This window comes from Lycorma delicatula, chromosome 9, assembly GCF_047948215.1.
Source record: "Lycorma delicatula isolate Av1 chromosome 9, ASM4794821v1, whole genome shotgun sequence".
In the NCBI taxonomy this organism is placed as follows: Eukaryota; Metazoa; Arthropoda; class Insecta; order Hemiptera; family Fulgoridae; genus Lycorma; species Lycorma delicatula.
Window position 1 is genome coordinate 35,004,743 of NC_134463.1, and position 27,498 is coordinate 35,032,240.

Genomic DNA, 27,498 nt, shown 5'->3' on the forward strand with positions numbered 1-27,498 from the left:
ATGGAAAGATACATGATAACACACACATATACGACCTACCAAATTAGCAGGTAAGCGCTTTTCGTTATTATAATACCTGACTAATCAAGAGTAATTTACTTATTTTTAATGTATCTGCAACATTTTTTAAATTTATTTATAGTATTTAATGCACTTATTACCTTACTGAATTAATAATTTTAAACATTTTTATTTTTCAACTTAACATTATTAAATGTAAAGATGGATAAATTGCGTAATACATTACGTATTACATAATAGATAATTAATAAGATAATGTAAAAAAAATGATCACTGGAGCAAATAAAAAATGTAGTTACCAAATCATAATGTTTACTGCAAGCAGATAGGAAATAACTAAGAGAGGAAAATAATGCAAAAGATGAACAATTAAACTATTTATTAATGAATGTCTGCCAGATGCCTGTTAATCTTAACAGATTAGTTACTAATTTGGTGAATCTCTAGCCGCGAAAGTATAATTGTAATTTACACAAATTGGCAATATACCAACACTTTTTTAAAATGTTGGTTCATACTGATTGAAATACACAACACTGTATAAAACTAGGTAACACAACTCCTAAAATTTCAGTTAGAACTGAAATTTTAATTACTTATCAGTTCTTTGTTGATTTTCAATATTTTTTAACAAATGATTTAATAGACAAGGTACACCAATACACCTCAATAAAAAAAATAGATAATTTAATTAACTCTGTTCATAGGAAATTAATCATTGAATCTTAGACAATTAAAGTACAAACATATTTAAAAATAAGCTTGATCATCAATTTTGTCTAAATCATCATTAATCCTTCTATTAACAGTTTTATTTGTGTCTACAGCCATGGATGTACTATCGTTTATAATCATCAATCGGACAGAAATTACAATATAACTGTTCATTAACAGAAAACAAGTAAATATTAGATTTCATATTCATTAGATTCACTTTTAAGAATGATGGAAATTGTTAAAATACATTTCACAATAAGTCGATTAACATGGAACATAATAACTAAAATTAAAAAATAATCGATCAATTTCGATTAATCGACAAGGAATCAATCGTTTAAAAATTATAAAGCTAAAATGGCTGAAAGGCAAGAAATGAAAGGGAACGGATGAACGCGGGAGAGGAAAGTTACAATACTGATCACAAGATGGCGTTGGCTGCATAATATTTTGATTTTCGAAGCGACAACAGTCCGTCCGCCATGCCAGCAGAGAGGTCTACAATAGGATTGAATATCATGATGTGGCAAGAAAGGATATAGAACCAGAGTTTATTAATTATATTTTTTTACTTCGCTGTAACTATTGCGGTATATTCACTATGTAATATGTGTAAAGTGATTTAGTGAAGTGACATATGCCAGTGATATAAAGTACCTAGATATCATTTTTAACAGACCCCGCGTTTGTTTTTACAACGTAACAGCCCGTTCGCTTTTACGTTCCGATTGCTAAAAACGCCGTTACAATCATCAGCACTGATAATTTTAAGGTATATTTACATTCAATTCAACGAAAATTACAATTAAATTTGATTAAAACTATTAAATTCTATGATAGATTCTTATTTAATCGTTGTCATTTCTATCCTTTTAGCTATTCGTAGTATAGGCTTAGGACCCATTGACGTTTGAAAATACAAAGCTGTTAACAAACATTAGTACACAAACCGATAGCGATATTTACCCAACTCAATTTAACAAGGTTACAGATTTAATAGTGCACATTAAAAATACATAAATAAATTTATTATTTAATAGTAAACTTAGAGAAATATTCTTATTAAAATAAACGTATTGATGCTGTATTATAACAAAAGATAAGCGAGTACTTCACACAGAAGCCTAACTCTAGGGACTATTAAAGACTGTTTAATATGTTATTTCGCGATAACCTTTCATTACAAAATGCTGTAACTATCAATATTTTCGAAATAGCACATAATAATATATAAATATCACAATTAATATTTTGAAATATTACCTATATAGTAAACAAAAATATAACCTAGACAAAACTAAGAACATAAACAATAAAAATGAAAATTATAATAAAACCAAACTAATTATTGATTAGTAATTTAGAAAATGAAATATTTTATATTTGTTATATAAAAAAATATTATTTATTTAAATTCGTATTATTGTTTAATATCTACTTAATATTAAATTGTGGAAAACATTACATTTCTGAACAGATTTTTTTTTTATTGAAAAAATAATAAATTTAATATTCTGAAAATACTTACTTGAAGTATTTATTACATTAATTTAATTAAACTTGGAAATAAAAAATTGCCCAATTGATTAATATTGAAAAATAAATATATTAAAAAAAAGGCTTGTAGTTTTTTATTTATATTTTTGAAAATATATAAATGCTGATAATTTAAATTTTTCAAAAGCATTTATGATATTTAAAATAATAAGTTTCAAAGCATTTGTTTTTGATTTGAAAAAGTAATGTTTCTAAATAACCAGAAAGAATACATATTACCTACCTATTCAGGTGTTAACATCAAGATTTTGAAGAAACTAAAAGAAACAAACATATGTTATTTAATAAGAGATATGTACAGACAAAAGGAAAATCTGTGATTACTTTGCAGAGCTAATAAAAATCATAATACAATGTATCAAAAATAAGTATTCCAACATACTTTATTAATTAATGTAAAAAAAAAGCAAAGCATATAATTTTATTTTATTCCAGATGAAGTATAAAAGCTCTTACTTTCATGACTGAATTTTTTAAAACAGTAGAGTAACATCAATATTTTGGGCAAAATTAACTTCATAACCTATAACTTCACTGTTATATAACACTGAATATAACAAATTGCAAATAATTCATTTTACACATCGGCTCTCTGATATTCACTTAAACAAATTGTAAAATAAGTTAAAAAAGTAATTATAACATTAAAAAAGTAAAATTCCAAATCTTGGCCACAATACAAACATATTTATTTAGATATTTTTTTATAGCGCATTTTTATTTTTTAGGTTAGTAAAATATTATGAATATAAAAAAAATGTTTGCAAGTTTTTAAAATTGAACAATATTATCTATCAACTAACAATCATAACAAAACATCAGTTCATAACTAGAAACTGTCAACACTACAATAAGATAATTATTTACAATCTTGATAAACAAATTAAAAAAATTATACAGCTATAATTTTAATAAATATTTTGTTTCTGAATTGTTCCTGGTAGGTCTATTCTTATATTTCTTGACGTTGTTATTTAATTAAGAACTTTTTTTACACTGGTACTAAATCTTTTTTAACAATAATTCTATTGTTCCCTAATAGATCACTGACAGCATTTATTTTTTTAACTGCATGTAGCCTTAGCAATCCATTATATACAATTAACTAGCTGTGTAATATTCTTGCGGTTAAATCTAAATTAATTTAGAAGCTTTAAAATTGTATTCAGTAATAATATTTTTATATTTATGAAATTGTAAAACCACTGAAATATTTGTTTAGTATTTTTCATTAAGTAATAAATATAAAATCTGTTAGTCTTCTTAAATAGTTATCTTTTATGGATTAATTCTTAAAAAAAAGTATGCCAGTCTAAATGAAAGTAGCTGAAAATGTTTTTAAGTTTGAATACCAAAAATTTGCTTTTATCCTTTAAAATACTCAAATTTGGTTTACAGACAGGCTTTCACATTTTGCTTAAATTCTATAAAAGGTAGTAAAATGTGTTATTTATTATTAGAGAAAGAAAATTTAGGGGAATTCTAATGAAGAGTTTGTTTTTGATTTTTATACATAAATTTGATTTGATTTGATTGACCTAAGATTCAGGAAACTACTGGAAACTAAAAAAAAAAAAAATGAATTCTGTTTTTTATACCACATTTTTACATAGGCTATAAGTAACTATTAATGAAATTATAATTTGCATTGCAGTGAATTTTTATTAGTATGGTTTTTTCATATCATTATTCATTGATGAAAATTAAATACAAATAAATATAATAAAACGTAAGTAAAACACCAAGGTTATCCACCTAAAACTATAACAATTTCCCAAGAGAATGAAACTGCTTCACTTAAATCGCTTAGTTATTTTTTGCACTAAAGATTACTGAGAAATTTGTTCATCATAATGATGTATTGGTTCAATCTGCACCACTAAAAATAAAAAAAACCCAAATTGTCAAAAACATTAACTGCAACACTTCAATAGGTGCAGGAAAAATAAAGTTAAGGTAATGGTTTGACAGTGGTTAAGCCTGCTGTCGATTAAAATACATATAAATAGTAACATTTAAAATAGTAGAATAAAAGTACAATACCTACTGCTTGTATAATTTAGAAATGTCAGTGATATTTACACATGAATGAACAAAAATATTGTTTTGTTGCCTTGAAATGTTTATTCTTAAAACTGGAAATACTTCACTGTTAAAAAATGTGTATTTTATTATAAAGAAAATATTTAACTATTACAACAATACAATTTTCTAAACAAATAAAAGAATTATTTTAATTATAATGCAAAAAAAGGAATAAAAAAGCTGGGGATCAGCTCCTCCTTCATTAAAAAATATATAAATTCACTCTACAAATGTAATTACTTTTCTATTTTATTATTTTTATTTCTACTAAATTTTTGTAAAAAGATTGCTTGTTTATTAAAATTTGAATTTTCTCACAGTAGTAACATAGTTTAGATGTAAGTCATTCAGTTACATTTTCATTTTTACTATAATTTAAAACGCAATACATCAACATCCAAAGTCCATTTAAATTTTTCTACATTTTGTCCATTTTATTATTCTTACTAAGGTAAAGATTTGGTGTAAAACTCAAAAACTAATCAATAATTTATAATATTTTTAAACAAGTCAGCACAGTAAGTAGCTGGATGAGGATTAATTTTTGAAAAACATTATGTCAGTCACAATATATATTTAAAAATATATTTGTATATTTTATTTTTTTACTTTATTTACTGAATCAATTGTTACAGTAATTAGTCACTTCATGCCAGAGGCATGCAGCTACTCTGCCAAAGAGGAGCTGCACCTGGCATTAACTGTAGTCACTCCAGGAAATCGCATTAAATATGATTTTTAACACTGATGTTTTAATCCTTACTTCTTTCTTGTATTTTTCAAGGCTGTTACACCCTAAGGTTATATAGGAATAAATCAGTTCAAGTAAAATTGTTGTTAATATAATAAATTATATATTTTATGATAGAAATTTTATAAAATTATTGTCAAAGGATTATAGCATAGATAAATCCAAATATCAAACTCGCAGTATCTTTTCATACCCTTCTTATTACAGAATCACGTAGATAACAAATTTTATATCGGTAAAAATTTATACATAAAAGACATTCCAACAGGATTGTAGGGCAGTATACATAACTAAGAAAACTCCCAGCATTATAACAAAACTTCTGACCTAATTTAAAAGAATGTGTATACATAAATATACAGATAACCTAATGCATTACATTCACTGTAAGAAAAAAAATTATATATAAATTAAAACACATTAAACAGAGTACTAGTTCATTTCCTTAGTATAGTGTGAAATATATTTATTAACACTTCAATATCACACCTTCTTGACAAATATTTATAAAACAGAACTTACACACAGAAAATAAAACAATTCAATCACCAATTGGAGAAATTCAGCAAATTATACATATATATATATATATATATATATATATATATATATAAACTTAAATTAACTTTAATGAAACTGATAAGGTACATTTATTGTTAAACTTGTCAAATACTATATAACATACATTTATGATAAAATTAATATTTGATTATAAATTATTACAGTTAGCAAGTTAAAATTATTTCCTTATATAGTTACACATTAAAAATATAAAAATATTCTCAGTACAGTTTGGTACTCTATGGATATGTACCAGATATGTATACAAACTGCCTTCAATTAGATACAATTGGAATTTTTTTTTTTTTTAAGATCTTATTTCCTTAGAAATTCAAGAAACGATTAAGTTATGTGCACTTCTTTATTTTTCCCAGGATCATTAATGTAAATTATCAGTCGTGATAAGTATAATTTTTATTTTGTCAATTTAATTTGTTAGTAATGGTTAAGAAATTAAACAATTAATAGATTTTTTCTTCTTTAACTTTAAAGAGCCATTTACTAATACTTTTTTTTCTAATAATAGAATTAGTGAAGGATTGATAAATACTTATATTTATTAAATATATTAAATTATTAAAAGTAAGATAATTAATTTAATACCAACATTTTATTGTATATATGTATTAATTTTTATTTTAATTAAAGGTAATAGAAATATTTCTTGCCTTTAATTAGTATTGAGAACAATTGAACAAATCAACCTCCACTCATTTTACTCATTACCCCAGCTGAGTAGGAATAACTCCTTACTAAATCCTCAGATAATTAGATCATAAGATAAATTGGGATTGTCTCAAAACAATAATCCCAATTATTGAGTACATTATTTATAATATAACCCTATAATTAAATTAATAACAGAGATATATAGATTGAACCTTTTATCACACTTTCTAGCTGATTATAAAGGAATACATACATACAATTAAAACACATGACACAGCCAACAATTTATTACCTACAATATATTAATACATGTCTCTCAGATAATTAAAAAATTATTCAGTATACAATAGAATGTATATACATTTCCATTTCTTAGATTGTTTAAAAGCTTTATTTCATGTTATCCCTGTCAGTGCCATTGACAAGCACACAGAGAAGCACTGGTAATGCAATAAATGCATTGCAAATGTGCTTTACGTAGTCCACGTGATTACTAAAAATTTAATTGTCCTAAAAATAGTTTATTTACTGTTGCAGGCAAACTCTAGTATAATATTTTATTTGTATCCAGGTGATAACCTTTCTAGGAATTTATCTATAGGAAAAAATAATTAGCTGTATAAGAATAGAATTGGAAACGGGTCTATCTGTTGGGTAACTGTGCCTACTGAATGTCAACGTCTGTGTCTACAGGAAATGTGAAGAAATATCTGTGATATCTCTTCATCCATTTTGTTCTTTGATAACTTTTATTATAATAAAAATATAAAAGAATTTTAGAAGAAAATAGATAACTGCATCCAATATTAATGTATTTTGGAGACTGTTTATTAAAAACTATTTGATTTGCCACAATATTATCACCTGATACTAGCAGATATTAAGAGAACCCATCAGGTTGCATGGCCTTGTTGCGTATAAATTTTATTTCAAAATTTATGTATATGACATCTGTTAATTAATGTCACTAAAAGTTTATTTTTTATATATATGTGATAAAATCAATATGTTTTCAATTCATGATCCCCTTCAAAACCACTATATGGATAATAAAGTTTGCTGTATGTATGTTTGTATACACATACACACACACATATATATATATATATGATGCATTATTAATGTGTGCACATGTATTTTAAAAAAATGAAAAATTATCAAATTATGTTGTTTATACATCCCTATTAAAATGCATAGTAATGTGGAAATCATTCTACTCATATTAGTAAGTGATAAAACATGGTATAAAATTGGTCCCATTTTTTATTTCTGGTTAAGGGCTTCACACTATCTACCATATTATCAATATGATCAATCATAAAATAAAAATTTTAAAAAAGGCACAAATATATAACAGATAAGTCACTTCATATATATATATATATATATATAAAAGAAAAATTGTTGGTAAACATATAAATTTTTCGTTTTGTTTTTAAATAGTATTAAAATTTTTATTACATCCATTCAAGGACACCAATAAATAATTTTATCATTAACAGTGTAATATAATACCATTGATTGCATTTATTTAATAAATAAAATACCATGTGTTATATGAAATATTATACATTTTTAATAATCTTATGTTACTTAATGTTTATGTGTTAGCTTAAATTTTGGGATTGTAAAAATTTATAAATTAATTCTAACACATAACAGTATTAGATGTATTAACTTTATAATTTTTATTTTTATATTAATAAACATTTTTATGTTTATTTTGGTTATAAAGAATCTTCATAGGGAATAAGGCTTCTGTATTATGAATGTAAAATCATTGCAAGGCATATTCAACAGTTGGTTACATATAACACTGCTATACCTGTTGAACATACTGGTCTACATACATTCTTTATCTATGAGATTGTTACAGTACAGCATACTGGATACAAAATTATATTACATTATTTATTATCACAATTCAATGACTTTAACTTTTAAATTATTTAATTAATATACCATAAAAAGGCTTAGTGATTGGAAATAGCATTTAATTTGACTAATTTTAATTTTAATTTTCAAGTTTGTGGAAAATGCTTCCTAAAGAATTTATATATGCAACTTTAACACATACTAAATTTATAAATATGTTTGTTGACTGTGCTAATTCTTAAAAAATCAAACTAAATAAATTTTATTATATGGTTTAATAAACTTCTTGAGTTTGCATTTTAACAGCTAAAGGATGTTTTCTTATTGTACTTAAAAGTTTTTTTTAAACTACTCTACAAACCTGAAATATGTTTGAAAATCTGAAAAATACATACTAAAGACTCTGCAATAAAAATCTTTTTTTTTTCTAAAATAAATAATAAATCGAAAGCATTAGAAAAATAAAATAATAAAAATTTCAAGATTTTGGGTAGTACAGCAGTGTGTGGCGACTTGATGGTTTAGTTTAAATTTATTACAGCATTTCATCATTAGATAAATAAATAAACAGGAGATTCAGAGACGTTCAAATTGCTACATATAATTGGCTTGCATAAAAAATTGTATATAATTCTATTTTTTTTCTTTTTAATTTAAAATATTGATTTGTAATAACAAAAAAAGTATTACAAATTTATGCACTGCAAAGTAATGTTGCACAGTTAACAAAATTGTAATGAAAAAGATAATCATGATTTATTACAGGTACAATTTTTCCAAATTTAATTCTTTTCTTAAAATACCAATTAGAAATATTAAACATTTTCCACCCAGTACATAAAACAAATAAAAATCTTAATATAAAGCTACTTTAATTTACATATTTTCTTAACTATTATACCAAATATTATAATTTTAAATTATTTTATCATTAAAAATTAACCGATAAGAAAAAACTCTTGTTATAACTTGTTACATTAGCGTTAACTATTTTACTACCTTAAATAATTCAAAATGGTTAACGTGGAAACAGATGGCTCCCTCTCAAAAAATGTAATTCAGTGCTACACATATGAACAGGGGGACAACTATCCCATTACGTACTAATAATGATCAATCTGTTTTGTATTCAAAATTGCTTCATTTTTATTGTGTATGTTGTTAATAACTAAAAAAGAATATTCTAGGACGGTTTCTCAAAATCATTCCAATCAATATATCAGTGCAAATGTTGATTTTCCAATGGCTAGAAGTTAATTGATTATTGATTTTAATAAAGCATTTAATTTAACAATGTACATATACAGCTCCATTTACGGTTTAATGGTAGTTATATTTTAAAAAGAAAGCATTACTATGATCTAATATTAAAATCCAAAATGAATAGTTCAATTTTAATTAATATTTAATATGTATATGGTTTTGTAAATATGGTTATTTTAAGTTCAGCAATTTTTTTTCTCCAGACTCAGTCAGATTATTATTATTAGAATAACAACCATAGTCCACTGGTAAGATGGATATTCAAAAACAAATAGCTACTATATTTTTCATCTTTATCCTTTATTTGTACAAATATTCCTGAATTTGGATTTCATAGAATCCATCATTTTGTGGCAGAAATGAGATATATTGATATAAATTCTTTTCAACTAAATCAATAGATGGTTAATAGAAAGTTAGAATACCACAGTACTCAGTGTGATTATTTACTCTAATTAAAATCACAATCACTATTTTTAAAAGCAGTTAATTAATACTTATTCTACAACTGCATGTGACTAAGAACTTTTGTCTCATCTTGATATTTTACTTTCTCGCAAAACCGAGTACAAATCAATTTTCATCCATTGATGCGAATGTATAATCTTCATTATTCTTTACAGTTGCTGAGGTTTCAGCTTGTCCCAATTACATAGCCTACTTAATGAATGATGTCTATTTTCTTATACGCTATCATTCCATTGATATTTGGTCACTTTGTACCTTTTGTAAACGGTACTAGTATCAATCTCTTTACATTTCTAACCTGCTACTTTTACTTTTTCTATGATCATCCCAACCTTTCTACATCTATCTCATCTCATAAAACTACAACTGAACCGTAATGATCTAATTTTGCCAAATTAAGCTTGTTTTCTAATAAAATTCTTTATCAGATTAACTTTTGTTAATTTTTTTACACAGATATAACAATGAGTAATATTTCATCAGATGTGATGTGATCAGATTAAAGTGCGTTGTTCTTATACTATAATATAGAGAAAAATATCTTAGGTACAGCAGCTTAATCATAGTAACTCAATAATTATCATAATTTTCTTATAAAATCTTAAAAATTAATTTACTTTAGTGAAATTAGATTAATTTTTTTTTGTTAGCTAATTACTTTTTAATAAAAAAAAAACATTCAGGGGAAATTCTATAAAACTGTCGCAATTCATTTCCCTTAATATTTTTACAACTGGAACAGGTTTTTGTTTTTTACAATTAAACATTATCAAAATTAAATATAGATTATCAAATGCATTCGTCATTAAAGCACGGCTCGATAAAATAATTATTCTAATGTATGCAGGTGAAAAACGATGAAATTTATTACCTTTATTTGAAATTTCTTATAAAATATCTATTCATTATGAATGATTTTCTTGAATCAGTCTTTCATACAGTTAATATTAACTGTCATACGACTGAAAAGAATTTTAAGATCCACAGTGGTTCCATGTTATTATCTAAAAGAATTGTGAACACCTAATAAATGTTTTTTTCATAAGGTTCCTTGTATAAGTAAAAAAAATATACCACTTTTTAAACCTGAAGTGTTGGGAACATTTCATGCACTTGAATAACTATCAGTACTTTAAATTAATATTAATAACAATCTTGTACACTTAGTCAAATAAAAAAAAAATCTATCCTTATTTATCGAGCACATATTTACTTTTCAATTACAACTAAATTTTTATTTCTTCTATTAAATTTGTTTGAACACCTTAAATGTTACAAATCAATCTAAGTCAATATAGAGAATATGTAATTTGTCATTACAGGGGAGTAAGTAATAATTTATGATAAATATTGTTAATAGAGTTGTTAAATATAAAAAATAAGTATATAAAATTACTATTTAAGTATTAAGGAATATTATAATGACTTATATTCATGATATTAAACAACAATTATACAATCAATTAACTGATTTTTTAATGGATTCATTAAAAAATAGCACATATAATACATGAAACAGTTATTTTAAGTAAACCTTAATATATTCCTCCAAATAATTCTGTCATTATCAATTTGAATGGGCTGTAAAAATGAATCGTATATCTGTCAATGAAATAAACAATTTAACATATTTTGTGGTAGAAAATACATCAATTACGCAAACAAAATTATGCTTTAATTAAAATAAAAATTGATGAAATTAACTTATAAATATTTCTTTTTTATAATCAATTTGTTTATAAATGTAGTCATAAACAGAAAAATGCATGATATTGTAACTTGGAACATCTTGCATTACTAAATGTATGAAAAGTAAAAGTTACAAAATCTGATGAGTTACATTACTGTTACTAAGCAGTGGTGGATGTAAAGTTTACATTTACATAAATAACTGATTGCTACTGGCCTTATAAGTTAATGATCTTAGTAGTCAAACTAAGCTTTTATTTATTTATTTTTTTTATCTAATTAATTACCAAATGCTATTAAAGAAAAAATTTTAATTGGAAAGATTGTCCTTTTTTAATTAACTGTAAACTGTAATTATAATCTACTTCATAATAGTAAAATATAACACTAGTCCTTCCATCAAAATAACTGCATATTTATATTTTAAATATTAATATAAACATTATGTACAAGAATGAATAAAATTAATGTTTGAAAAATTTACTTGAACAATCACATCCCTTCTTTTGTAATAAAAGCAATGTGTAAAATTCTGCACAGCCCATTACTTACATCACTAACATTATATAACATATTAAGCATTTTATGATTACAAATCCAAGGAACATAAAAGAAATGTATCGGTAGTAAAATTACAATTCTATCATTAATAACAGCAGTTGATTACAATCTGTTACATGTAGACTACTGGTATTAAAGAAAAATTATAGATACCAAAACTGAATAAATATTAAGATGTACCTGGCTCAGTTAGCATAAAAAAGGTTAATTTTGCAGGTAGTTTTTAGTGGGCATTCAAAGTTTACTCTAAATTACACACATTAAGGAAAAATATTTGTGGAAAGTAAAATTATGTGTAATTTTTTATTTCAGATGATGGAACCGATTGCAATGAAAGACTTAGAAGAATTGACATTATGTGGCTACTGTAAACAAAAATTTAATGATATGGATATGGTACCAAAGCTATTAAGCTGTAAACATCATTTCTGTTTGAATTGTGTACAATCATCCATGATGAAAGGGAGAGAAGTATTCTGTGTTAACTGTTGGAAAAGGACGGAATTGGCAGAACAAGGGCCAGAAACACTGCCTACTTATAGCCCTATTCTTGTATTGTGCAATAATTTTGCCAATATAAAGCTTGGAAGTTCTGCGCCACCAGGAAGTGGAAAGCCACCAGATAAGGAGAGAAAGGTGGGTATTCCTTTTGTTTTTATTACTGAATAAGGAGAAAGGTGGGTAACATAAAATTGGTTACTTCTGATTTTATTACTTTTTCATTTCATGGTATTCCTTTTAATTGTTTTTATTACTGAATAATTTTCATTCTTGTAAAGTATTACTAAACAGATAACAAACAAGAACTATGAATCTGCCAGCTGCTGTACAATTAGTACACATCAGTATAATGCTTAATATATAAGAAAATGAAATTATAAATAACATTGCAAATTTAATTGATCTGCTTATTTCTTGAAAAAATGTTAGGCATAATCTTTCATGTTTTACAAAATGTAATTTTTTTATTAAACAGCTTCCATCCACATAACATAAATTAAAATGTACTTTTACAACTACGTATTGTATTGCATTTATTTAAGAAATTGTTTTGTTCATTATTTCAGTTGGTGCCAAGTGAGAATTGTCACACACATGGAATGCCATTAGCATTATGGTGCCACACATGTTGTGCTGCGATATGCAGAGCATGTGCTACTCAAAGCGAACATCCTGGTCATCAAGTTAAATCACAAGCTGAAGCAAAAGAACAACTTGTATCAGAAGTAAGATTAAAAAAATTGAAACTTTTTTTTAATTCCAAAATGTAATGTTTTTAAATTGAATAAATTACCCCGTAACTTGATTTTGTGTATTTATTCTTTAGGTATTTTTGATATAAGGAAAATTTTAATTTATAAATTTAAGGATATTTGGGTCATAGTAATTTCCTCTGAATTTTAACAAAATTTTGAGCACAAAAGTAAACAGACTGTTCTAATCATATGAATAAATTGATGGATTAATAATGTAACATGACTGTTTAACCCTAAAGCTGTTTTGAGAGTTAGAAGACTTAAGAAAAACTTGTAAAGCAGAGTTAAACTGTTATGAATCATTTCTGTCCACAAGTTTTATTAAAGAAAAGATGTATTTACACAACTTAATTTACTTCTCTCCGAACTACTTGATTTATTGTTTTTCTTCTTTTTATTAGAAATTGGCTAAGAACTTATTCTCATAAATTTAAAATAAAATATTAAATCTATGAACACATCGCATTTACAGAAAAAGAAGTTTGAATAGTTTTATCATGTAATACAGTTTTGAATGGCATTTTCACACACGCTACAAATCATTCATCTCATCCTCTGCAGACCTAATGGTAGTCCCAGAGGTTAAACAAAAGAAAAAAAAAATATTTATTTAAGCCTATTATTCCATAATTTAAAAAAAAAAAAGGTCTAAGTAATGGAAAAAACTCAGCCTTCAGAAAAATAATAATAAAGTAATATAAAAATAACCTGTACAAAAGAAAATTACCATTTCTTTAATGCTGTGCTATATATATATATATATATAAATATATATTTATTTATTTATTATTATGTTCTCATAATTATATATGTTGTTTTAGGTACAATTAGAATTGTTGGCAGTAGGAAAAATGCTCGGAGAAGTGCAGAGATTAGCAGTACAACAAAGACAATTTCTGTTAAAAGTATTGGAAGCATGCGTTACCTTGAAAACACATGTTGAAACAGATTTACAAAATGGTTGGTCCCATATGCCTGAAGTAAATGAAGCTCGTGAAACACTTGCCAAAGCTAGGGTAGGTTTAGCACATCTAGAAAATCCTGGCGAAGCTCAGTCATTATTTACATCGTTATCATTAGAAAAACAACGGTTACAAATTAAATATCAAGAAATGTTCCTTCAATGCCAGTTAGATGATCTTATTGGTAATTCTGGAGTTGTTTTTGACTTTACTCTTTTAAAACAAGCACTTGCAAATATCCATGCGCTCGATTCACCTGTAAATCAACCAGCAAATAGAAACCACGTAGCTGCAACACACAACCCGATATTGTTCCTCGCTAATTATTGTATGTCCCAGTTATATTCACGTCATGTACTTTCAAAACAACAACAGCAGCAGCAGCAGCAGCAACAACAGCAGCAGCACCTTCAACACAATGGAACTGTTGAATACGTCGTTAAACAAACTCCACCACAATACGTTCATCAGGAACCAATTGGAACAATTGTAGCCGTACAAAATCCACCACAACCAGTCATAGCGTTAAATGTACGTCCACCTAGTAGCCAATACCTTTATTTTTTTAACATAGATGTTAACGGACAACCTCATGGCAGAATGGTTATCGAAACTAGACCAGATGCAGCACCAAAAATGGCCAAAAATTTTGCTGTTTTGACAACAGGGGAAATGGGATACTGTTATAAAGGTTGTGCTATATTTCAGTGCTGGGAAGGAGAATCTGTAATAACTGGTGATTTTGAATTAAACAATGGTCGTGGCGGCAGATCGATATATGAAGAAGGGTACTTTATGCCTGATGATACAAAATTTCCAGCGGTACGAGGAGCAGTCGGTATGAGAAGAACACAAAAAAGACATGATAATTTGGGAATGGTCGGATCACAGTTTAGAGTGATATTACAGGAAATGCGTGGATTTACTGCAATATTTGGACATGTTGTTGAGGGTCTTGATCTTATAGAAAAAATAGCAACATATGGTGATCAAACTGGAAAACCAACAAAGACTGTGGTTATAACAAACTGTGGAAAACTTTGAGCAGATCTATTTTATTACATTCTCATCGCATGTATAATTATATATACATGTAAAATATATTCTTTAATTTCATTCATGTACTTCCCAACAGAAAATCTGTTAAGGAACTACAAAATAAAACCGTAATGTTATCAAGTATTTTTTTTTAGCATTTTGAGAATGTATTTTAATACATAGAGACCAATTTATAAATATAGTAAAGTACGAATAAAAGTCATACGAATTGACTTAAAAAAAATTATATGAAATGAAAAAAATTATTATACAATCGAGTCAATTGAGATATCATTAATATATCACATGATTATATGCATTAAGAATAGTAAATGCAATTATGCTTATTTCTTGTTATCTAATACGGTTTTTATTTGCAAAACATAAGTAATATGAAGCGTTTGTCATGTTAGCGAATTTTTTTTCAAAAGGAGCATATTTTGAATGTTCTTATACGATTTAATCTAGTATATATTATATATTAAAGTGTGTAGTATTTAATTGTTTTTTTCGTTTGAATGAAGATTTCATTATTTACCAATATTATACATATATATATATATAATATTATATATATATATATATATATAAGAATATAGATTATCAGTTAATAGAATTTTTAATCAATTTATATATTAATAATTGAATCATTTTAGTATAAATAGCCTATTATTGTAATTAATTAAGATCGATCATGGAATTGTGTAACGTGCGACTGATACATGTTGTTACTGTAAAAAAAAAAGATGTATAAAGTAACAAAAAAGCTAGAAAAAAGTAGACAAAAAGAAAAATGGAATTATATTAGGAAGTTATTACTATAGGTGACCTTTAAGTAGTTAAAATATCATTTAAGTTAAGTTACATTATAAGTTGTATGAGTTAATCATTATTTTTATTATTATTACTCTTGTTATTACGTTATAAAGGGATAGGGTTACAGTAAAACTAGCCTAATATCAAATTAAATGGCTATTTTCCTTTTTTCTTCGATTAAATATCAGTCATATATATATATATATATATTCATAAGAATAAATATATACATAAACCATTAAATAAAAATAATGTATTAATAGAATTAGATAACAGCCTCAAACAGCTTTTGTGTTAGCGATAGGTACATAATTTATAAAAATATATATATATCTATATATTCATACACAAGGGGAAAAATTATACTCTTTTCAAGCTAATTCGCTGGACAAGTGTGTATAACTTTAATCAATGCCTTTTCTTCACCTGTATGACACTGTACTAGACATATGACCTACATTCACTTTATAACAGGACAGTGAGTAATTTTATTTAACTGCCAATTGTTTTAATGGTTAATACAAAACCACATGTTCAGCTAACTGAATACTTAATTCACCAAAAGTGATATTTTTTTGTATTTCAACTATTATTAAAAAAGAACCTAACTTTTTGGAGATCTTCCTTATGTTCTTATTAAATAAATAAAATAACAAAACTCACAGGCTTCTCAAAAGAGGGGATCGAAAGTTAACGATACAAGCAGGTATTTTTTTTTTTATATAAAAGATATTCTATTTTTAATTATTACAGATTTTTTCTGAAAAAATATTTTTTCTACTACACAATCTTTGAGGAGGTTAGCAGCATAATTAAGAAGGGAAGCAGCTTATTTGTCATTAATAAAACTCTAGATAAATATAAAGTGAGTAACCTCCTACGGTTTTACAACTTTTCTCGAGTCCTATTATTACTAATCAAATATTAAAAATTATAAATTGTGAAAAGCAGAGTATATAAAATTTATGTACTTAACATAGCATCATTTTTATTTCGGGTTGTGTTAAAAAACAATTAATATAAAATTACACAAATCTATTAAGATATTTTTGAACAATATTTATTATAAAAAGAAAATGGCACTGGTAAATGGAAATACAACACTGTCTAACGAATCTGCCATAGAAAAGTTAATAAGTTAATTTTTTCCCTGTTCCCATACATATTATGCAGATATCCTTAAAAGAATAATTATAGAAAAATATCATATTATCAAAAATATCTATTTTTAAGTATCATTTTGTTATGATAAATTATATATGTACAATATATTTTAAAATGATGATTGACTGGCAGAAATAATCCTGAATGTAACAAAAAAGTACAAGGCCTAAAAATCCCATGAAAAACTCTTTAGTATTGTAGATTAAAAAAAAAAAAATTATGAAAAAAGAAAAAATATTTTTCCATATTTCAAAGTTTTCTGAATGTTTTTTCACATGTTACTGAAAATAGCAGTTAGATTTTTTCATATTATATTTTTTATTATTATTTTATATAAATAATGAAAGTCGTGAGCATTTTTTAAAAGAAATAATAAAATAGATACAGATGTTGTTATATAAATACAAAGAAAATATTTTTTCAAAATGATGACTTAAAGATTAGAATATTCTTTTTATTAAAATTAATACAAAGATTTCATTGTATTTTTTTATTCATAATAAACGAAAAATAAACTTGATATTCTTTACCTCTTGTAACATTTTTCTATACATAAAAGAGCGGTTATATTTTTTAAATCGATGAAGCGTAAAAACGGTTTTATATGAATTTTTTTTGTTCTGCTTTATACCAAATTTTTTAACTGTAACTTCAGGACCTGTACTGTATACCTAATAATTCATACGTATATTAATGAATTATAATTAAAGTATTATTGCCGAACTCTGTATAATAATAATAATAATAATAATCATCATACAATAGTAATAATAATATAATGCAGTACAGCTCCTTTAGAATAATGTGCGAATAATATTAGAGTAGATGAATAGTACATTATTATACATTAATTTTACTTCATAATATATTTAAGTATTAGATTAGATATATATACATATTTATACCCTGAATCGCTACTATCAAAGTATGGTTATAAAGTAATATATATAAAATAATAAACAGCGTTAATAATACCACTTTATTCTCCAGCGATGATTAAAAATAGAGAAAAAAAGAAGAACCCCTCCGATACATCCCCGTCCCTGTTAAATCGCAATTTAAAGAGGTTTATTTTTGTGAATTGAGAATTCGAAAAAATGAAAAAATTATAATATTAATTATCGATAATCGACTTTAAGAATGTAAATTATATTTTTGTTGTCGGTATATATTACAATTATAAATATATTAACGATTTGATGTGCGATATACATACATATATATTATATATATAAGTAATAAAAAATATTCGTTCAAGTTTTAAAAAATAAATTATTATAAAATACAAAAGAATAACCGGTTTTCCTTGATTAATAATATGTATTATAAATATATCGTATATAATTATATTATACAAAACGAATTAGAATGTAAGTTAATAGCATGTAAGTGTTTTTGTTTCATTTTTATTATGTATATATTTTTAGAATAAAATTGTAAACAGGTTGAAGATAATAAACAAAACAGTATAACCCCAATTAGCTGGAATAACACAAATTGATTTCTTTAAGTGATTGTGATAAGGTAAAAAATTTTGTTAGGAAACTCATTAGATAGTAATTTCTAAAGCATTGAACATTTACGAAATGTGTATGTTTTAAGTAAAAATTAAAAATATACTTAATTTTTATTGTATTAAAAAAATTGATTAAGTTTATTTCCTTTTTCTCTGCTGCATAGGTTAAAAAATTAAAATGATAAGTTGAAAAAAATATAAACATAAAACCCAAATTTTATTAATGAACATTGTGTATACAAATCAGTACATAAAAGGATCACCAAATTGTAGAATTTGCTAGGTTTAAATGTAACTAACTTTTTTGATTTCGAGAGTTGGAATCAGAACGATTATACAAAAAGGATTTTTATAATCTAGTTAAATAAAAAAATTTACATTTTATTTTTTCTTCAATCGGACTATCTTTCTTTAATTATCTAAGGAAAAACATCTTATGACAAATTGAAAAAGGAAATTTTTTCTTGCACTACTGAATTTTAGTGAAATGCCACCTTTACACTTTTCTCTACATTATATTTATCATAACGGCAATTTCCAATTACATTTACAGTTGGTTCTGTCTCAGACAAATCATGCCTGAAAGATTATTGTTAACCCAAAATAAACAGATAACAATAGATTAAATATAAGTAGATATCATTTTACCTTTTTTCTTACAGATATATATTTTCTATTTATTTATTTTGTTTACATTATTTTACCATAAACTGCTAGATATTAAGCTAAAAACAAATAAGCGGGAAAATCGCTTCCAAGGATTAATTTTAGTTATGCACAAGAATCAAACAATCAAAACTCTTATAATAACTAATAAGGAAACTTTTGAAATCTTTGTGTTGAGCTTTGTAAAAATCAACAAAAAAGTAAAAATTTATTTTTATAAGCAGTAAGGATTATAAAAAAAATTTGTAAAAAAAAATATTGTAATGTTAAATAATTCACAATTAAATACGATGTACAATTTTAAAAAAAACTACCAATTATTAGCTCATAAAATAAATTACACAAAAAAATTACTGACAATTAAAAAAATAATTTTTAAATATTGTAAATAATAACAATCACATTAACAAATGTTTAGTTAATCAAAGGTCTGGATAATTTGGGTTATACTGTAAATAAACCATAAAAATATTTCATTTATATACCGCCGCCATGTGCTGTTACCAAATGCCTCTTTAATATTATTAATATAAAATAAAAACATACATCTTGTGAAGCCTATCGCATAATTATTGTTGATTTAATTTAAAAGGCTATGATGTTAGTTTAAAATTTTTATAAACAGATAAATACATATTATGTATAAATAAACAGCGAGTAACGTTATTATCAAATTGAAATAAAAATAAATTTGCAATTACAGATAAGTGTGTATCATTAAATTATTATATTATATAAAACCATTGCATTATATACAATATTATTCATAAATATATATATGTCATTAAATGACTATACTACTTGATATATCTAATGTATATTTTATTTTATAAAATATGATTTACTCTCATCGATAGATAAATTACCTTACAGAGGTTGATTGCAGTAAAAAATAATTTCAAAATTATCAAGAAACTTGTGAAATACAGTCTTGTATACTTTATTTCATCAGAGGGAAAAATTTTGTTTTAATTTTTCTTTTAACTATAAACTGATTTTATTAAAATTTTACTGTTACTGTAGTACTACTTAAAACCCAGTTTTGCATTATGTAAGTATAAAAAAAGGAAAAATACAAATTATTTAATAATTTTGAAATAAACTATGTTTTATTTAAAACACTTTTTTTATTAAATTTAATTTTTTTTAATTGTCTAGATGATTACCGGTAATTTGCAGAAAAGAGAATTTCTGAACTTTTTAAATGAACCCCCATATCAATATCAAAAACATGATAAAATCTAAAGTAATAGTTTACATGCATGCACCTGTAATACTGTTTACATGGCATTTAATTTCAATAATAAAATGCTGATATTAATGTAATATTTACTGAAAATAATTCTGGTTTCTGTAAATAGCTTAACAGAAATCCCATATAAACATGTTTCATACTTTTTTCAAATAAGTAGAACATAACCTTACTTCAAGTAATGCTTAAAGAAATTTTTTCCCCTTTTTTTCAACAACATTATGAATCTCTTCACTTTATGTCCTAGCAACGTAAAATCTAATGCATATCCTCAAAAATTACTGAGGTAATAACTGACAAATTGCCAAAAGTGTTTTGTCAATATGTTGCCATATATGTTTCCCCACTAAAGTTGCCATATATATAAATCATCTTCTGATTACAAAGAAATTCATATTAAAATTTATAAGGCATAATTTCACTACTTTGATAGTTTGACAAGCAGATAGATTGTGAAGAAACCATTTAAAAATCTAATTACAACAATCCCTAGAAATTGCTAAAAAAAAACAAATAGCAACAAAAAAATCTATATGTGTAGGTGCTTTTCTAAGCATCACTATAAAAATTTTTACTTTTAATGTAAGAGTTTGATGAAAAAGATTAAATTTAATAATGAACAATTTCTCTATGTTTAATTTAGAAGGAAAATAGTTCTATTCTTACTTGGGTTTGAATCCAACTGTATAAACTCTTAAATTATTTTATATTTTCAATTCTTATGGCCGTAAATGTTTTAATTAACTGAGTATTTACTTATTTTATTATTTTGTTAATTATATAGTGTAAAAAAACATGGCAAGTACCTTGTTTAGTCATACTGTAAATGATAATGTGCAATTTATAATAGCCCTGACTAAGAAGGTAAGAGATATTAGTTCTAGTTCTGATATTACTAAATTTGAGGTGAGACAAGATGTTGAGTCTTTAATAAATAGAAAATAGTAAAAGTTGTCTACGTCGATTTTCGGCCTAGTGGACTACTGTGAATGACTTCAGCTTTTACTAAAATTATTATTTTTGGGTAAACAAATAAAATTTACATATACGTTTATCTTGTAATTATTGGGATATATTATAATTTAGAGCTGCATTTTAAATTGTAAAGAAATGCTCATAAGAGCTACCACAATTCATCATTAAAATCGCTTTTAAACATTTTTACATAAAATAGATCAAAATTACATGTATAAACATTACTGTTTTAATAAATGAAAAAATTGTTAATAGTAACAAAAATTAAGATATGACAGTTTAAGAATTTACAACACTACAATTTTTTAAATTTAACAATAAAAATATAAGATACAAAATTCACTTTTTTTAACTTGCATATAATATATATCCGCTTTAATAAATGCAATCAATGTATTACTGATTCCATATATATATTATTTCTTGATGAAAAGGGGTGTATTAATTTATTACTTTATACAATCCAATTTTTCTTATTTGGAGACACATTGAGGCAAAATCCTATGGAGAAAATAGTGAAGATGTCAGATTGAATACAATCTGTATTTTGACGAACTTAATATGAGCAGCATTATATTTGGCTTAGTGGAATATAAAAGTGGAACCAACTTCACTCCTTGCTTTCAATAAGCACAATATCCATGCTACATTTGAGAATAGCAGTCTTTTTTGGGAATGAGTTTCATGTAAAGTACTTTACAATTACAGTAATGACAGCTAATGATCAACAAAATTATAAATTTTGCTAAACAGAAAATTATTATATGAAAAATAACATTCACCTTTTTTTTAAAAATATTTCTTATAATTAATAACAATAATTTTCAGCATAATTATACAACCTGGGAGAGGGGAAGTCTGAAAATTTGGATTGTAACTAACAGAGATGTGTGGTAAGAATTACAGGAATAAGGCAGTAGGTGATTGTAAACAATATAAAAACTTTGTAAAAGAATTACTATTTCCTTGTTTCAGTTTGCAAACATATTTTCATCAAACCAAAGAAACACGTAAAAAATATTCTGAAATTTTAGCTACGCAAAATTTTTAAATATTATCTTTAATTCAGCAGAATAAATGAAAATTTCCTAACAAAACCAAAATTGTTAATTAAATTATTAAATTTAAATGCACTTACATTTAATACATGCAATTTATGTTTAATCTACACTTGAAATTTATTTTCATAATTTTTCTAGCAAAGATATTTTATTTACTGTTACAATCAAAAATTTTAAAGTGAAAGAAACGTCTAATTCAGAGTCTAAACTCCACACAATGTAAATTTAATAAAGTTCAACTGTAGAATTGTAAAGAAAGTGTGACAACTTATAATGAAATGGCACATACAAGGACAGTGTTATGGCGGGTCAGAGGAAATGCCATGTGGAACAAACAGTAAAAAAACAACACTTAGCTGAAAACTATTAAAAAAAATTTTGCAGAACAGATTTCTCACAAACAAAATCATAAAAAAAACCCTCTGACATTTTTAATCGACCATTTTTTTTCTTTCTAACAAAAGATTTTGTTCAATTATAAAAAAAAATAAATACACATTACTTATATCAATGAAAGACGATGTTAAATAATTACTGGAAGATTAAAAAACATATCAGTAACACATAAAGCAACAGTTACCATTATAAAAAGGCAGAGATTGTATTCATTATCATTTTTATACCTAGAAAATAATGCCATGTAAGTAAACACTAGGCTTAATTATATTTTTTGATGAAACTGGGAAGTATTCTGAACAGTTTAAGAAATTAAAAAACAGCCTTGAACTATAAGGCCAGACATAAAACTAACTACATTGATGAGTTTATTTACAGCAGAGCATATGTTTTTATTTTTTAAGAATATCATGAAAGCAAAATTATCCCATTGTATATAATAAATGAAGACTGCTGTTCCAGTGGCAAAATGGTAGCTCAGTCTGCCTTTCATCCAAATTATTCTGGGCTTGAATCCTGCTCAAGCTAGAAATTTATCATACACCACAAAATTCATCTTTCATTTTAGATTACAACAGAACTATTAGCCCATAGTTGATAAATAAAAATATGCGTATACAATAATCTCTAATGAATAATCTTTATAGACAATATATGTGCAACCCAAAATTGAAATAATATTATTATTTGTATTAACATTTCTTCTGCTTACTTTTTTATAGTTGACTTTTTATTTTTTTTTTTAAATTACAATATAATTTCTAATATTACAAATTATCTATAATTAATATTTATATATCAAATAAATAATAAAATAATGATTTATTATTATTATAATTATATAATAATATTGTTAAAATAAATAGTGTATTAATGCATAAAGCATGTCATGTAAACGTTATTTGTTGTTACTAATGTTATCAATAAATATAAGTAATATTTAACTAACACGAACATGGTATTTAATGAAAGTATTGATATTTGGAGATATAATTGATTTTTCTTTAACAAAATATAAATCTTAATTTTACATTTTTGTGTTAATATTATTTATATATATTTGATAAAGTTGTGCCTTAAAAGATTATGTTTTAGTTTATAAAAGCCATAAATTATTTGTAAAAAAATAACTTTATGTATGTAAGTTAAAAGATTAACACAAAAGTACGTGTATTTCATACAGTAAAACATTTTCATAAAAGTTAGGATCTGTATAATAGTTCAAAATTCAAATAAATCTGAAAAAGATTTATTTTTAACACACACATGCATACAACAAACATTTTATATTTTTATCAAATTTAATTTTATTATATATGCAAGTTTGTTTTTCTGTCTGTTAATTCTCCATCCCACACAACATTGTTCTGTTGTCTCTTTAATTTTATTTGTTTTGTTAGTTAATTATTTTGAAAAGTAGTACACTAAATGTTTTGTTACAAACCTGCTAATAGTAAGTCATCGATTTTTAACAGCCTAACTCATAAATAGCCTAATTGGTAGGACTTACGTTTTAAAATGGAATCAACATTAAAAGACAAGCAAGAAAGCAAAAAGGATCTAAAGAGAAGAAAATTTTTCTGACAAAGATAAGAAAAGATTAGAAAATTTGGCAAACAATATTAATAACTCCAATAAAACTATCATTTTTACGATAAAAGATTCTTTTGCTTATGTTTTTAAATGAAAATTCAAAATTTTAATTTAGTTTGTTAATGTTAACTGAATGAATACTGGAAGTTGTCAACAATGTACCTCTTCAATATCTCAATCAAATTTTAATTCATTTCCATGTTCATTACTTATAACGTTTTAATCACTAAAAGTATGTTTCCTTAATACTAGTTCACTATATTTATTAAAAAATGTGTTTTTAAGAATAATTTCACCGCATATATTACAACACTAATACTTATACTGAAGCAACAGTGATTTTTAACCAATTTACTTTAAAACATAAACAAATAAGATACCAATGTCAGAAACAAACATTAAGACCTATAAAAAACACCAATAACATTTTTTTTTTTTTTATTAACTAAAAAGTTCATTAAAATTTAAAATAATACATGGATTTTATATGTAAAATTTTAAAAACTGTCCAAATAAAAAATTGAAATTTAGAATATTTAAAAATGTTTAAAACTATAATAGTTTCATCCTACTTTTTTTCCATAAATCTGGTAAAAAAAAGTAAAATGATTTTTAATTCATTGTTTTAAATGAAAAATATCACTATAGTATATTTGGGGAGCAAAAAGTCCTCAAGTGGTCAGACAGAAGTTTTAGTAATGCTTATCTATTGTACATAATATGTCATTTGCCATAGTAACTTGGCATCAGTGTTGCCAAAGGTTACTAAACAAAAATGACTGAATGCTTTACTGACCTCCAGTCAAATACTAGGTAGGAGGCTAGAGCAACATTGCATTACTCGAAAAAAATATACATCACAAGACAATTATTTCATTAAAGGTACTTCAGTAGCAAAAGGATTAATTTAAATAATACTTTTACAAAATTATTAAAATAAAAATTTACTGCACTGACCATGCAGTTATTTTATTTTCACTATTAGTAGACCTTGAATAAATTTAATTCTAAAAATTACTTTAACTTGTATATTTTTACATAACTGTAGCTCAAAATAAACAATCAAAACTTTGTTGAACATATAGTAAAACATGTAAAGAGTTAAGTTGCAAACCGCATTAAAATCAGTTCCTATTATTCTATGAACCAGGAATAATTTGAAAAAATCTTTAGCAAACAATTAGGCAAAAAAGTGCTCTGCTTTTCACCTGTTTTTCAGTAGTACTTCTAACATTCCATAATCTCATTCAGAGCTTATACAACAAAATTAATATTTTTAACATCCATTAGCAAGTAGATAAGTTTCTCTTTCACTATAATTATTATAGTTAGTGGATTACCTTATTATTAATAAATAATTGAATTTTTAATCAAATATGTTTTATATTTACCATTAAACTGTATTTAAAAGAACAGCAACTTTACCAGATGGGACATAGTCTATATATTTGACTTTCACTTATATAAGACTTATATCTAAACATTTTGTAATAGAATTTCTAATTGCAATAATTAACTTAAACTTATCATTACATCACATTACGTGACTGCTTTTGATTCATAATTGACAATTATATATTATATTTTTAAATGATAAGAAAACTTAGAGGCCTGCATATACTGTGACTTAATTATGCTTCTACATTTCTTGTTTGTATAATTGTTAAAATGACTGAAAAATGTTTTCCAGTATCTCTCAAGTTTTATTTCAAATTATTCTCAACTTAAGGTTTCTACATCTCAAATGCACTGGTAAAAAATAATCAAAGTTAATGATTTTTAACTTTGTGGTTGGGTTGAAAGAGATTTTGTCCTTATTACAAGAGTAAAGAAATAGTTATGAAATGAAACAATAAGAGTGTATAGTAAATTACGAAATAAGTAATTAACCACAGTATTTAGTAAAGCGTAATACACTAGAATATAATTTTAATACAGACTCATAATTAAAAAGATATACATAAGCTACTCATTCAGCATTATTTTGATATAACTTGATTAAAAATCACTAAGGTTTTACTGTATGAATTATTGCAATATTATATAAAATTGTCTATAATTTTTTTTTTTTATATTTATTAAGAAATGTTATCACAAAATTGTTTAAACATAACTAAAAAAAATTTAAAAAACTATAAATAAACTTTTATTTATAATAAAAGAAAGTTAAACATATACGAACCCTCTGTAAGATTTATACTATCGATGAATCTACAAATATTATCATTATTATAAATAAATATTGAGTGTTTAAATCACGAGAAATAAATGTTTCCTAAGTTAATACACAAGTGTTATTTTGATCATGTAAATTAAGAATCTTATTTTTCTCCCCAATGCTCCTTAAATATTCCCCAATCCTTTCTTCCTTTATTTAACAGAACAGCAAAATCTTCTTTTTTTTATTTTTGAGTAAATATGGGAAAAGCCATATCATGGAAAATAAAACTAGTTGTCATCATTTTAAAGTTGTATGGTTCTTTTACTTTCCTGTCTAGCACTATAGCTTTAGAACAGAATGTACTGTAATCAGCCCAATTTGGGCATATGTGATTTTCACAGATTTTTACATTTTGACACTTAAGA

General features: G+C 24.8%; 2 protein-coding genes across 3 annotated transcripts in view; one reads left to right on the top strand and one right to left on the bottom strand.

Annotated features, from left to right (window-relative positions):
* Positions 1-27,498, bottom strand: part of Npl4 (nuclear protein localization 4) — an 83,016-nt gene that overhangs the window by 10,156 nt on the left and 45,362 nt on the right. The gene's annotated exons all lie outside the window — the stretch shown is intronic.
* On the top strand, positions 1,151-15,961 carry LOC142330215 (uncharacterized). The gene is made up of 4 exons (XM_075375353.1): positions 1,151-1,510; positions 12,530-12,853; positions 13,285-13,443; positions 14,295-15,961. The coding sequence occupies exons 2-4, from the start codon at positions 12,530-12,532 to the stop codon at positions 15,477-15,479; spliced, it is 1,668 nt and encodes a 555-aa protein (XP_075231468.1). The 5' UTR covers positions 1,151-1,510; the 3' UTR covers positions 15,480-15,961.